We start from the raw sequence: 15,409 nt of genomic DNA, 5'->3' as shown, positions 1-15,409 counted from the left end.
CCAAGTTAGCACATCATCTTACATTAGCACGAGAGTAGTGGATATTTCCCGGAGCTTATTCTGACGACCTCAATGTAAAAAGTTATCATCAAATGTGGCCCCATCTTGGGGTCAGCCCGTAATTGTAACACGGTGGAGGAGCTGAAATGGCTTCCGTTGAAGTCGGAAGTAGCCGTGAAAGGTTCAATGCCCTCCCAATAAACCCTTCGTGGAGATTTTCCACCCACAATAACTCTACTCTACCTCAGTCATACTCTGAACTCATATCTACATCTTAAAATGACGAATGCAAAAGCTCTTGATTACCGGGGGAATTGGAAATACAACCATCTGGCGTAGATTGAAGCAGCTCCTTGGCCTCGGAGACACAAAGAGGCGCCTCATAGGTTCTGGAGAGACTCGTCCAAGTGTATGTGCAATCAGCGTCTGCGGTGAATCGTAATCTAACTCAGGATTCAGCCTTCAGTGCCTTGCTCTATACCACATCCGTGGCACACGCTAGATCCACCACCTTACAGCTCGATAAACCCTCTTGGTCCGCCCTAAATCACATACGAGCTTGATATAGAGGGTGGAATTGTGGAAAATATGTGGGAAACACAAACTCTAGCAGACCTGATGTCGATACATTGTCGTAGTCTACACGTATAATAGGCATCCTAATTCTATGAAACTTGATTTGTAAACAAAGTCTCCACAAAGCTGTTAAATTGATTAAGTAACTTATAACGAACATTTTGATACCTTCGTTTAAAATACACGTATTTGGGTGGATGATGCTACGCGGATGAGGAGCTTCGGTGATTAGATAAGCACTATCTTAAGGGAATAAGTACGTTAAGTGGCTTTTCGTGTCTCATACATAATGTGGCCGATTGGTAAGTTAGACTGGTAGCTTGATGTGTGGGGATAGAATAACTTTATTGGAGATAGATAATTCTATACCTGAAAACTAGTTGAACAAAAGCATTATATTAGAGATTACATCGACAACAACTCATTTAGCTACAGATTCTGCTAGAGTGAAAGCCATCACAAAAACTGGGTTTTTTCAAAGGCATCGCCTGTGGCGGTGGACGCTCCAACAGTTGAGATGGAGAAAAAAACTTGCCTCCCTGCTCTTCTCCTGAAAGCTCTATTATTGCAGGGCATGCCGGCAATATGGGAAGCTCTACTGGCCTAACTACCTGTTCCTGAGGTGGATTTTCCGCACGACCCATACAATGCTGTCCATGTTGACATATGTAGGTGTGGTAATGATGTATTTCGTGTATAGTGACTGTCGACACGGGAAGAGGTTCAGTCCTTCTTTCCATTTCGAAACACTCCCGGCATAGGCCCGGTGCTGGGCGAGGCTCGCTAGGGGGGTGTCTTAAATGATATGACGGGGATCTTGGCCCACCACAGGCTAGACATCTGTACCTTGGTGGCTTTGAGATTCTTATGTTCAATGTAAACTCTCGACCTTTTGGTTTTCCTGCCATTGGTGATGCCCGTTGCTTGGTAAATATCCCATAAGTAAATGCGCAGTTATTCTTATTAAATGTGCAGTGGTGGCGCTCTTTTTGACGATAGCCAAAAACAACTCTCAACGAAGCCAAAATTGGCTGGGACAGAAGAGTGAATAAAGGGCCTCGTCGCTGGCACTTCTCTGGTAGCGCCTCAGACATTCACTATTCATCAACAATCATTTTAGGTACGACTATTTTAATATTTAATTTACCGCTTTCTGCGATGAGATATTGCAAACACACACAGTGGCTCGGTTTAGCTGTTAATGATGGGGATGTATTCCTCCAGAATACCGACAGACTCCAGACCCTTCTAGATGACCTTCCAAACCCAGATAAACAAACCCCAAGTCTCTTTGTATTTATAGGGAATAAGTCTAAGGCTATGGCCATAAAAGAGCTTGCTAAATCCTTTTCCCCACCGCCAAAATATAGTTGCCACCCCTCTAAGCATAATGAAGAGCCGAGCTGGGAAGGTCAGACAAAGTTAAACGGTCGACGAGTACATGGAGAGATTCACCTCCACATCCACCCCCCAAGTGTTTTTAGCAGTAGACTGGTTTTGCTCGCCGATGGGGATTTGCCTAACCTCTCTAAATTAACAAGTGCACTTACTATTGAGAAGTGTCACGAGACAGATGTAACGCTGACTTCTAAATGATAGAAGACACAGAGGTTCTCTTGCGTAAAGGTTTACTTATCAGAGGAGGCAGGGGATCAGACACAAAGGCTTCAAGTAACACGTTACTAGTATATAACAAATACTGTATTGAGTTGAGCACGAAGCTCCTATCTAAGGAAATACTATCTACTTATATAGTGGCGTCGTGCCTAGTGGACTCTTGGGAACTCACTCGAGTCCTCGGAGTCCTGGACTCTTAGGATTCTTCTCATCATCCTGCGAGTCCGTCACGTGCCTAGTGGACTCCTGGGAACTCACTCGAGTCCTTGGAGTCCTGGACTCTTAGGACTCTTCTCATCATCCTGCGAGTCCGTCACGTGATACTTTCGGAACTACTATTCCCCGCTGCCCCTCCAGGTACCAGGGCCGGTCTCATGCGACCTCCCTCCTTCCTGTCCTGTAGTTGGCCAGCCTTCTTGTTCCGTCGTAACAACAGATAGCAGGCCACTAAACGCTAGCACTCTAGTTACTCCAACACTGTCTGAATCCGCTGACAGAATCTACTTCAGGCTTCTTTCCCCGTTTACCGACGTATTCTGTGTCTTCGCAGATGACGTTGGAAAGTTTAAGCCAATCGTACAACGACTTGCCCTCTGGCTAGACCTAGGCCAGCCGTCAACACTACTGAAGTCAACGCATCCAAAAGTTTTAATCGTGACTGATGTAATGTTGGGTGCACCAGATATGAGAATCTAGCCACCCAAGGAAGGGATGAATTTACTAAGACAACACACTGTCTTAAGAAACAGAGCCAAAGGGTTGTAGCTTAGACTATTCCACAACGCAGCAATCAGGTGTATGATGTGGTGAAGTGGTTTAGACAAGTTGCAACAAATGTTGAGTCTGAGAACTCAGGGGTAAGTCAGAGGTTAGCACCTCACTGACTTTTCAAAAACAGGAATAACAGGATCAATGCTTGGAAGCTTGGAAAAGACGTAGAAGTATGTGCTAGTCGATTTACTGTATTGCCTGCTTGCCCTTTCTTAAGGAAAGGGCAATCCTATTTATGCCAAAGGAGTGTAGTTCTCTCATTTTCCATGACTTTCCATGACTAGCCAGGCTTGGTAAATGTATTAGAAATCAAGTGCGACCCACAACTAGCTTGCTAATCATGTAGTGAACGTAAGAGAATCCCATAGAACCATCTCTTGGGTTCCTAGCCTATAGGAAGTGAAAAGGAGGTCCAAGGTCAGAGTACCTATAGACAAATTATGTCATAACTTAACCAATCTTGTGGGTAACTAAGGAGCGATGACGTGTAATGAATCATAGAGGGTTGTAGAAGCTTCTAGAGCTATTGTTCATGTTCCTAGGCCTCTAGTTGGTAGAGATATGCCATGTGGTAGTATTGGCCCACCCCCTTAAGGAGGAGATTTTCTTAATAACTTGTTCAATGAGTGTCCAAATGATATGCCGTGATGTATGTAGCATAAACAGATGTAGTAGAAGAGTTTGCAGCAATCGTTGAGTAGTATTGCTTCTGTTATTGGTGTGATAAGCCAAGATATGTATGGTGACTTGTAGGTTTGAGGAGGAGATTTCTAAGTTTGCTCTTGAGTTTGATAGCAAACTGAGTGCAACGAATGTCAGTATGACAATTACGGCCGTATGTTCAGATGGGTACTACACACGAGAAGTCGCAACGACGATTGGCTATAGCGGGACCTCTACATGAGAAATGTCATAGACGCTATATAAGACAGAGTCACCAACAGAGAGATAGGCAGAGACATGCCTATCAGCAAGATATACGAACAAATCCCCTATCTACCCAAAGCCTTTTCTCTGCACAGAAGCAGCAGGATGACCTGTTTAATGACGAACAAAGGCATGCGTTACTTCGTGCATATCGCAGAATCTATGAAGAAAACCCAAACACTCACCTTGCCAATGCTGTAAGGATGCCTTCTCGTCTCTCATTCTAGGGAGTAGACTCTGGGTAGCTGCGGGGTCACGTGTGATCATTTGGGTGGGCTAACCGAGTCGGAACCGAGTCGGATGGGTTTCGGGTACTTGAGACAATCGACTCACGGGGTTCCCCCATCATCTTTTTTGTATCCTTCGTAGTAGACCTATAGGATAGCATCCGTTTAGCCTCCGACTCGCACTCTCATATGCTATTACTGTGAGCTGGGTGCCCTGTGCCCTTACAAATGCTGGGCAACTCGCCACCCATATATTCAAGTACGGGTGCCCTGCAAAGGTATGGACAGCTGGTAGTGAAGTATCCCATAATGTGGGATTTAGTTTTGATACTGTCTCTATACATGGAAAGTGCGACTGCAAGTATGACGACACAGATATATTACTCCTTACAGAGGGAGAGCATGCTATATGGGCAGCTAATAATAACGACCCGAAGCTCATTATTATTCGAGACCACAAATTCTTGGAGCGATGACCATATCAGACGCTGCAAAAGTGGTTCAATGAGATGGAGACAGAGGCTCAAATCTCTACAAAGCCAATGCAAATCGATGTCCAGATACTTAATAAAGATACAAGCAGACAAGCTGTTGTAAATTTAAAGATACAGGATGCGTTTACCTTATGGAAGAATGCAGAGGCTTCTCTAGAAGTTTGCATACAAAATCCGCCTGTTAAATTTCTTAATATTGCAGACTGTGGGTATGAATGCTGGCCTGCAGGTGTCACCAAACACTACAGCTATCTATGGAAGGTTGTTCGCTACTGTGAATCCTTAAAATATAATGAGATCAACGTGGGAAAGCCAACATTTCTACCAGTCCACCCAGTGGATATCCAGCAATGTATGGGGTTTTCAATTGTCGCCCAGCGAGGGGCAGCCTCGGGCTGGCACAACAGCAAGCCAGAAGATGTCGTTAAATACTGGCCAGTGTTTCCAATTAACCGCTTTGGGCCAGAAGAGCAGGAGGCATTTTGAAATGGCTTCATGGAGCATGCTGAGAACTGGCGACCAGAACTACAAGGGCCACAAATACCAGTCATTGCACTAGTGTGTGGGGATACTCTTATTCAACCACCTGGTACTATACATGCCCCTATAACCCTCACTGATTGCATGTTTACTGGTACAATGGTTTGACGAGAACGAGATTTGAAACTTTCTTTGACAGAATGGCTTTTCCTCGCGAACAATGGCAGTTGTACAAACGAACCTTTACCGCAGCAAACTCCAGAAATCTTACAATACTTACTGCCTCGACTTGAGCCGGAAAAGTTTGGGTATGCGGTTGAAGAGCTCCCACAGCTCGAAGAGACCTGTGCTCGACTTCTAGATCTTGCAACTAGGTGCGAAGGATGCAGGTGCTCTACCACCTGTGGCAAGAGGTGTGGCTGTGTTAAGAAAGGAGTTTCTTGCAGCCTAGAATGCCACAAGGGACTGATTGGGCGTGCTGCTTATCTTTTTTAGCTACCGAAGAGGAGGCATAAACCATGTTCGGGGGAGATTGGGGGATAGTTTGGTGTGCGAGCTTTCATTTTGGCATTTGATTCAGGGCCCCCTTTTTAAGGGGCCCTCTATAATTAGGGGCTGTCGGGGTATTTTGCTCCGAATATATATACCTAATAACTTTTTAGTTACATTACAGCAGGTGATAGTACTGGAATTAACAATGCAGTTTAAATTAACAATCTTACTACTAGTAGTAAGTTAGTAAGATTGTTAATTTAAACCGCATTGTTACATGCAAGTTTTCATGTGGCTATACATCATCCCAGGTGCCTAGTAGGGGCGAGGGTAAATAAATGGCAAGCGACGGAAAAGGTCAACTTCAACTCCTGAAGAAGAAGCATTGGTGTTGTTTTTGTATCCTCCATAGAGGTAGAAGAGATATGTTGCCACTGGGAGCTTCATGGTGGAGTCGAACCACCGTTCCATCGCTCTTCTATTGTAGTGTTTTGGGTCAAGGGGGCTGATAGTTTCGGGACGTGGCCCCCGTATGTGCCCATTTGATTTCAATCATATTGTGACTGTAGTAATGTTAGGGGGAGTTCGTCGGTGTGTCCCATTGCCCGTCCACAGGGGTTTGTGTAGGGGCAAGTAGGTCCGTAGAATTAGGGGGTAGTTGGGTAGGTTCCTCAGAAAGTAGAGGGGGGAGGTCCTGGAGGCATTGCAGTCCGTGGAGGATGCGGATGCTACGGGGGTTCTCATTCCAAGTTCGCTCAAAGGATCCTTCATTGTGCGCAGTGTTACAGTACAGTTCCTTGGTACTAAGGACTCTTTCTGTTGCAGAAATCGGGGTTCAGAGCCACGGGAGCCACTGGCGTGGCACCCACCCACATATATAGTTCTCAGTAGTTGTAACCTATATACTTCAACAAATCAACAACTTGTCTACCACCAACACTTCCAATGACCTCCAGTGACTATGTGTTACAGGTTATGAGCCCGGAAGCCTATTGTTAAGGTATTTACAAGATCAGAATTATCATTGAGTGTTGATTTGTGCAGTCCAATTCACCAATCCGTCAACAGACTCGCTGAAGTCAGTGTTTTCGTTACAGCACCACAACCTCAACCTCAAACAGTTTTGAAGTACGGTGAAGAGGATTGTGGCTCTCTTTCTTTGAGTTATATCCACACTGTTTATTTCACTTTATGTCCTCTGCGCTCGAGCCAGAAGGACTTTCCAAGATCTTTGAAGACGCGACAGATCAACTCGCAACTTCATCTCAAACTGAATTTCGAACACGACTGCAACTACACCAATAGCCAATATGTCTTCTACAACTATGGTGAGTCTGAATACGACTTCTAGAGCATTTGAAGCTCAAGGGTGAAGAGAATTACACCAACTGGAAGGAACTTATCGTCAACATCGCCTGAGGCAACGGACTGGCGAAATACATCAACGATAGATGCAAGAGGCCAGAATACATCGATGAATTCCATGAGGACTACGATGAGGCTAAAGATGGAGACAAGCTCAGGAAGTATGAAGCTTGGGAGAAGGGCGACGCTCAGATGCAGCTCGCGATCCAATATAACTGCAAGACGATTCCAGGAAAAGTGGCATCTGCAAAGGACACAGCACTTGAGATGCGGAGAGCCCTACAACAGCAATACGAAGGCTCAGGTTCAGTCCTGAAGTACAATGCAATTCAGGATTATGTTCACCTCAAGTACGAGAATTTCTCTTCGCTTGACACGTTTATTATCGCTGTCCGTGAAGCTATCGACAAACTTGAGAGTCTACAATGTCCTCCTCATGATTATTGGCTTCCTGTTATGTTTATAGCTTCTTGTGCGAACAAGTGGCCAACTTGGGCAGAATGCCAAAGATCACTCCTTTGGTCTCCAGATCACCGCATCACTCTCGATTCTCTTATCGATGACCTCACAGATGAGGCAAGATCGAAATCGACTCCTACAGGCTCGAATGCCTTGTACGGAAACAAGTCTCAAGGAATGGGTAAGGGCAAAAACCCAAGCAAGGACAAGAAGAATGGAGATCGACCATCTTGCCCACATTGCACAATGCCGAAACCTCGACACTTGTTATGATATCAAGTGCGCCTTGCAGCTCGAGTGGGGGTTCAGGGGTGTGGGGAGCTTTCCGGGGTTGGAGCGAAGTTTTCAGTTGTGGAGTGAATTCTCAGAACTGGTCTCGCTAAAGAGAATTCACTCCACAACAACATAGCTGTATATAGATCGAGCCACTGCTCGAGTGCTCCTCTTCTCTTTCCTTTCTTCTCTAGATTGAGTTTAATTCATAATACCCAACTGGCGCCCTATGCCTTGGTGAACCGTGACAACACTCACCTCAAGACTGCCTCGAAAATAACAAGGAGAAGCATGATGAGTCGGAGCGGAAGAATGGGAAGAAATGGACCCCATATTGGAAGCATATTGAGAAAAAGAAAAGTGAAACCAAAGATGAGGGCAATGACTCTAAGAACTATTTCGACCTCGTAGCTTTCTCAATGCCTGCCAAATCGAACACTATAAGCAGAGATAGGTGGTTATTCGATACAGGAGCAGATGAGCACATTGCAAACAGTCTTGAGAAGTTTGACACTTACGAAGAGCGCATGGATTTACCATTCATGAATACAGCAAATGGACTTGTTCGTCCTCAAGGCTGTGGCTCAGTTCGATTTTTTGGAGTAAAGGGAAACAGAGAGAAGACCCAAATTACCCTCTATCATGTCATCTATATGCCTTCCTTGCCAGTTTGCCTGTTTAGCGGAAAGAAGCTTTATAGCAGCGGAGGTCATCTACAGAATGGCCAGCTTCTCGATAAGCATGCCAATGAGATGAGCACAGTTGACTCAGATCTGTTCCTTTACGAATTCAAAATGGAAGCAAAGGAATCACTTATCCTGCCCTTGATTTTACCTGCTGCGATTGAGCAGAAGAACACAGACATTGAACTTTGGCATCGACGCCTCTGTCATCTTGGACTCGATAACATCCGCAAGACCAAAGACATGGTAAATGGGATCTCATATAGCAAAGAAGGCACTGCCATTGCGACGAGGTTGTGCCAGCCATGCGAAGAGGCAAAGCCAATCCGTCGAGTGAACAAAATTTCAGCTCGACTAAGACCGAAAACAGCTCTTGAAGAAGTTCATTGTGATGTTGTTACTGTCAAGCCTCACGGACTCCACGGAGAGAAGTATGGCATACTGTTTACTTGTGGAAAGTACAGTGTCCGCTATGGATGAACCTTTAAGAATAAGGGTGACGCTGTAACGCTGACTTCTAAACGATAGAAGACACAGAGGTTCTCTTGCGTAAAGGTTTACTTATCAGAGGAGGCAGGGGATCAGACACAAAGGCTTCAAGTAACACGTTACTAGTATATAACAAATACTGTATTGAGTTGAGCACGAAGCTCCTATCTAAGGAAATACTATCTACTTATATAGTGGCGTCGTGCCTAGTGGACTCTTGGGAACTCACTCGAGTCCTCAGAGTCCTGGACTCTTAGGACTCTTCTCATCATCCTGCGAGTCCATCACGTGCCTAGTGGACTCCTGGGAACTCACTCGAGTCCTCGGAGTCCTGGACTCTTAGGACTCTTCTCATCATCCTGCGAGTCCGTCACGTGATACTTTCGGAACTACTATTCCCCGCTGCCCCTCCAGGTACCAGGGCCGGTCTCATGCGACCTCCCTCCTTCCTGTCCTGTAGTTGGCCAGCCTTCTTGTTCCGTCGTAACAGACGCGTACAAATGCATTGTCTGGATGATTCGACTTGCAAAGACGCAATACAACATCACAATTAAGAGATTCAGAATGGATGGAGGAAAGGAATATGCTCCTACCCAGATCAATGAGCTTACAGCAGATCTCGGAACCATCATTGAGCTGTCCACTCCATTTTGCGCATATCAAGACGGCACAGCCGAACGAAGCTTTCGCACCATTTTTGAACGTGTTCAATCCGCTGCAATCGATCAGCGAATTCCTGAATTCCTATGGCCAGAGCTGTTTCAAGCTGCCATTTACATCTCAAACAGAGTGGCCACTTCAACCATTGATGGGAAGATACCATTTGAAGCATTTTGGGACAAAATTGAACCAGGGGTGAATCACACACCTAACATCGCCCACTTGCGAGTTCTAGGATGCAAGATGTATGTTATTATCCAAAAGGAATGCAGAGTGCAAAGCCAGAAGCTTGCCTCAAGGGCAGAAGTCGGCATTCTCGTTGGATATGAGGGTCATAACATTTTTCGAGTTTATGTCCCCTCTCGAGCTGGAGAGAAGATTATAAGAACTTCGCATGCTCAATTTGATGAAGGCAGTGGTTTCATTACAGAGCCAACATTTGAAATCAGTGACGAAAATGTCCAAGCAGCCCACAACAACGCAGTGGAAGAAATGGATGAACTGCAATACCCTCCACCTTCTGTCTCAATGAATAAAGACTATGAAGGACAGACTCTAGACCTAATTCACAATCAGGAGGATGCGGAAGAATCTCCTAAAGATCAGCCAGATGCAGAAATCGAGCATGAGGAGCGCGAACCTCCAAAGAAGACCCAAACTTGCAAAGTCTGGGTTCCTATTGCTGAACAGAATCGAGTCACGAGAAGCCAAGCAAAGGATGCTGCTTCATCTCGAAATGCCATGTATGCAGAGGAAGAACAGGAATATCAAGACGAAGATTTCCAAAATGCATTTTTCACAGGCACAGAATACAACTCAGATCCGCAAACCATGGAAGAAGCACTTGCTCGATCTGATGCAGATCTCTGGAGTGAGGCCATTGCGTCTGAATATCGATCCATTACTCGTAAGAAAGTGTGGAAAGTCATGCATAAAAGCAAAGTTCCAAAAGGGAAAAAGGTCCTTGGTTTGCCTTGTTTTGCGCACTAAAAGAGATCGAGATGGCAAAATCCTTCGCCGCAAGGCTCGATGGGTTGTAAAGGGCTATGAGCAGAGATATGGAAAGGATTATGAGCAGACCTTTGCAGGAGTTTGCAAATCAGCCACATGGAAAATCGCCGTTGCCCTCGCTGCACGTTTCGATCTTGAGATTGAACAGATGGATGTTGACACTGCATTCCTTGAAAATGATATCGATGCAGAGGTATATGTCGAATTGCCTCCTGGATGGTGTGAGAATGGTGTCAAGCTTTCAAAGGAGGATGTGTGCAAGCTATCATGCGCGCTTTACGGTCTCAAGCAGTCACCACGTCTCTGGCAGAAAAAGCTTCGCAAAGCACTCCAATCTCTTGGATTTGAACCACTCGAAACAGACCAATGCATCTTCATCAACAAGGACACAAAGATCATCATTGTCACTTATGTTGATGACTGCCTCATTATTGGCAAAGATAACGAGGACTTAAGTAAGTTGAAATATGAGTTGCAGACAAAGTTCACAATTGAAGAACTCAGTCCTGCACAATACTTCCTTGGAGTCCGCATTCATCTAGATAGAAAGAAGCGAGAGATCTACCTTGGACAGGATGCATATACTCAAAAGATCCTCAGCCGTTTTGGAATGACGAATTGCCACACGGTGAAGACGCCTTGTGCCCAAGGATGGGAAATTCTCATGACTCCATACAAAGACAAAGCTACAGCTCACGAAATCAAGCTGTATCAGTCTATGGTTGGATCTCTAATGTATCTAGCCACGAACACTCGACCGGATATCAACTATTGCATGTCCGTTCTATCTCGTTTTCTCGCAAACCCCTCACCACAGCATATTGCAGCTGCTCGTCGCTGTCTGCAGTATCTTGCAGGCTCTATTCATCTGTGCATCTGTTATGGAGGCGATTGGAAGGATGATGAGGCTATGGCATTAAGAGGATACGTCGATGCAGACTTCGCAGGCGACAGAAGCGAGCGCAAGTCCCACACAGGATGCGTCTACCTTTTCTGTGGAGGCGTCATTGTGAGCATTTCGAAGAGACAGCCAACCGTTGCAGTTGCGACTACTGAAGCTGAATACGTGGCTATGTTTAAGGCTGCACAGGAAGGAGCATGGCTTCGACAGGTATTCAAGGAGCTTGGATATAAGAAGAAGGATGCACTCACAACGGAAATCATCGGCGACAACCAAGGAGCTCTTGCACTTGCAGAGAATCCAGAGTTTCATCAGCGAACGAAGCACATCGACATCAAATACCACTACATCCGAAATCAAGTGAAGGAAAACCTTGTTGATCTATATTATGTGTATACGAAGGAGATGGCTGCAGATGGACTGACGAAGCCACTATCAACGATAGATCATCAGAGATTCATTGAGCTGATCAAGCTTAAACAGCTCCCAAAGATGGACTGATTATAGATTACGGATGAAGAACTAGGGGTGCTACTAACTGTTGATATGTTTTCTACAATATCACCAGAGGGGTGTGTTGCAGGAATCGGGGTTCAGAGCCACGGGAGCCACTGGCGTGGCACCCACCCACATATATAGTTCTCAGTAGTTGTAACCTATATACTTCAACTAATCAACAACTTGTCTACCACCAACACTTCCAATGACCTCCAGTGACTATGTGTTACAACACAACATCGTGGCTGGATATGGATGGCTTCAACTGCACATTTACGGATGAGACTGTGGGTGGCCTTCCCGTTGTCGGCTTGAAATCGACATGGGACGACTCTAAGCAAGCCAACGCAAACGTACCTGCATTGAACAAGCCATGGGGATCACACGCCAGCAAACCTTTCCGCGGTGTTACTTGGGCGGGTGGCTCTCTCTTGAACCCTTCATTACCCCCTCACTGTTCCCCGACACAAGTCTCGTCGACGAGTACAGCCTGTGCAAGAAGTTGGGTCCAAAGGAAGCTGCCAAGACATTGGAAAAACACTACTCCACCTTCATCACTGAAGACGACTTCAAGGCCATCGCCGCCGCGGGCCTGGATCACGTACGCATCCCATTCCCCGTACTGGGCAGTAAAGACCTAAACGACGACCCATACGTGCCGGGTATCTCGTGGCGCTACCTCCGATTCCTTCGACTCCCCCATCCGTGGCCGGCTCGTGCACACCACGCTCGATGACCACGAGCCTTACGAGACCATGTCATACGTCTGGGGCGTCCCTAGATTTACACAGACCATCGAGCTAGAAGCGCAGCCGTTCAAGGTCACGCGCACCTAGAGAACCCACTTCGGCATTTGCGCCTCGCCTCCAGGATAGGACGATCTGGATCGACGCCGTGTGTATCAACCAGAGCGACGATGTGGAGCGCGGCGAGCAGGTCATGCAGATCTACGAGTCTTGTACGGGGAATCTGGTTTGGCTCCATCCTATGGTTCCCACACCCTCCATTATATCCGAGGGCGAGGATCAAGGGGAGGAGGTGGATGAAGAGCAGAGTGGCAGCAGATAGCTAAAACGCTCGCAGTCATGATGGAGGGCGCGGAGTTGTTTAGTAGGATTTACACGCGTGACATCAAGCCTCTTGAGCCGATGCGGCGCAAGAGGGGGGAAAGCGATTTTTGAGCACCCACGAACGACGAGCCAGGCGACGACGTGTGCTCCTGGAGTACGAGCAAATCGACTCCCTGCAGACGCTTTTTCTCTACTCCTCGCTATGGTCGCGCATATGGGTGATGCAGGAACTCGCGTGCGCGCCGCGGATCTCCCTCATCATCGGGAAGCGGACGCTGGATTGGGATATGCTCAACTCGTTTCTTGGGGACGCGCAGTACTCTGATGCGTTTCATATGGAATGGGGACACGGCACTGTAGGACCCATGGCTGGTGAGACCTTCAGCAAGGTCAAGACTATCCAGAACCAGCGCACCATGATGCAGGCGGGGCAGCGGTCAAGCTTGATGGATGTCCTGGAGCGCTTCAAGGGTTCCAAGTCCACAGACCCACGGGACAAGATTTATGGCCTTCTCGGCCTCACCTTGCAAAGCCGCGAGATGATGGTCGATTACCGCAAGTCGGCCGTGGAAGTTTATACTGAAGTAACCACCATCGAGATCAACGGGGGCGCGAACCTAGATATCATCACCCAGAACCCCTTTCAGGTGAACGACTCCACCGAGCGACTAGCCGGTCTCCCGTCCTGGGTCCCTGATTTTTCATGCAACATGTACGACGACTACTCTACTCAGTACTCTAGCATCCTTTTCGCGCAGCGGTGGATCTACAGTGCCAGCAGCGCAGAATGCAAAGTCCCCTGCGACTTGCTATCCGATCGTGTGTTACGCCTCCGCGGAACGATCATCGGTCGCGTGGACCCCTATTATTCAATGAGTGGGAATATTCTTCCGACGCAGAGCCCGAATGGCAACTCCAGAATCTCTATGCGTATAAGAAGCCTATCTCAGCTCCGACGTCTTAGACTCGTCGGCGACGTACGTAAATGGGGAGTCCGAATTACAGGCGTTCTGGAGGACTTTGGTAGGTGACTGCGTTGCATACCCTATAAGGCGACCTGACCGAAGATTTTTTATAGGAGAAACAAAGACACCTTTAGCAACTGCAAGAGCCGTCTTCGTCATTCGTAGTACTCATATACACTCATAACAACCGTAACGCTAGCCAAGACTATCATAACCCACATGAGAACTATTAATTTTGAACGCCACGATCTGGCACAGATCCTGCTGAAGCCACCATTTCAGCCATTGACTGTAGCACAGAGTCGAGGCAGAGGAAGGTAACAATCAGTGTGCGGCACAGATACCTGATTACCTGTGGTGTTCAGGTAATTACCTGGGTAATTACCTACCTGGGCTCATTCTCAAAATACCTGAGTATCCCGGTATTTTCGGATACTTACCCAGATACATGCCAAGTATTGCCAAGTGTAGCCAAGCCGCACAAATGCTAACGTTGAAATACTCGTCTTCATGCTTGATATGGTGATAATTGCCGTGAAAATGAGTGACTCTCCGTTGTCAGACGTGCCGACGGACCTTGATGGCTATAATCCTCACGATGAGCCAGCCCTACCAGGGCTTTTTACCCCTTTTCAGCAATCAAATCCAATTCCTGTCCATCTACACCCGCCTAGCCAAATGCTACCGCCAACGCAGTCGCTGCTGTTCACGAAGGAACTATATTCAAGAATACTACTTGAGAGCAACCCGCCAACTATCAAAGTATGCTGTATGCAGCCTAATTGCGGATACTCGCCCGCAGCTCAAACCCATGCTCAAGCTGCTGCTTCAACTGGCAATCTTTGGAAACACTATAGTCTTAAGCATAAAGGAATCTATGATGCTCTTAAACACAAGAATACAGCGCCTTCAAGTCAATCTAGCAGCACATCATCATTTTTTGAGCCTCAGAGACCAGCGACCCATGAATCAAGACCAACAAACAATCCAGCCAAATATAGAGAGTTAGTGCTATCGTTTATAGTATCTAATAACCTGTCTTTACGCATTATCGAAAGCTATTCATATCGTCAATTAGTATGGTTCTTAAGTCCATCTGTGTTATCACTTTCGTCAAGAACATTGCACCGAGAACTACAACGCCAATTCTCATATCACCGAGGCATACTACAGCTTGAACTCCATTCTCATATTATACATGGAGGCCGGATATCCATAACGACAGATGCATGGTCTGCACGGAACTATACAGAGTATGCTGCTGTTACCGCTCATTGGATTAATGATAAATGGCAGCAGAAATCAAAATTGCTTGATGTGATACATCTTCAAGAGCCTATTCATAGCGGTGAATACTTAGCTCAGCAATTAGCAGCTGTAACAGATAGTATAGCTATTACAGGCGCTATCTTTACATGCACCCGAGACAACGCATCATCAAATACTGTGAT

At 46.4% G+C, this 15,409-nt stretch overlaps 2 protein-coding genes across 2 annotated transcripts; both read left to right on the top strand.

The window, feature by feature from the left end:
- Positions 1 to 12,296: 12,296 nt before the first annotated feature.
- On the top strand, positions 12,297 to 12,659 carry VC83_01007 (uncharacterized protein; the record flags this gene model as incomplete). Its single annotated transcript, XM_024464692.1, has 1 exon — positions 12,297 to 12,659. One exon carries the CDS (start codon positions 12,297 to 12,299, stop codon positions 12,657 to 12,659), a length of 363 nt encoding a protein of 120 aa, XP_024327781.1.
- Positions 12,660 to 13,214: 555 nt separating this feature from the next.
- On the top strand, positions 13,215 to 14,024 carry VC83_01006 (uncharacterized protein; the record flags this gene model as incomplete). The annotated part of the gene is made up of 1 exon (XM_024464691.1): positions 13,215 to 14,024. One exon carries the CDS (start codon positions 13,215 to 13,217, stop codon positions 14,022 to 14,024), a length of 810 nt encoding a protein of 269 aa, XP_024327780.1.
- Positions 14,025 to 15,409: the final 1,385 nt, after the last annotated feature.

The sequence above is a fragment of the Pseudogymnoascus destructans genome, assembly GCF_001641265.1.
Source record: "Pseudogymnoascus destructans isolate 20631-21 unplaced genomic scaffold scaffold_2, whole genome shotgun sequence".
In the NCBI taxonomy this organism is placed as follows: Eukaryota; Fungi; Ascomycota; class Leotiomycetes; order Thelebolales; family Thelebolaceae; genus Pseudogymnoascus; species Pseudogymnoascus destructans.
The sequence above is the reverse complement of the archived record's forward strand: the minus strand, read 5'-3'. Positions and strand labels throughout refer to the sequence as shown.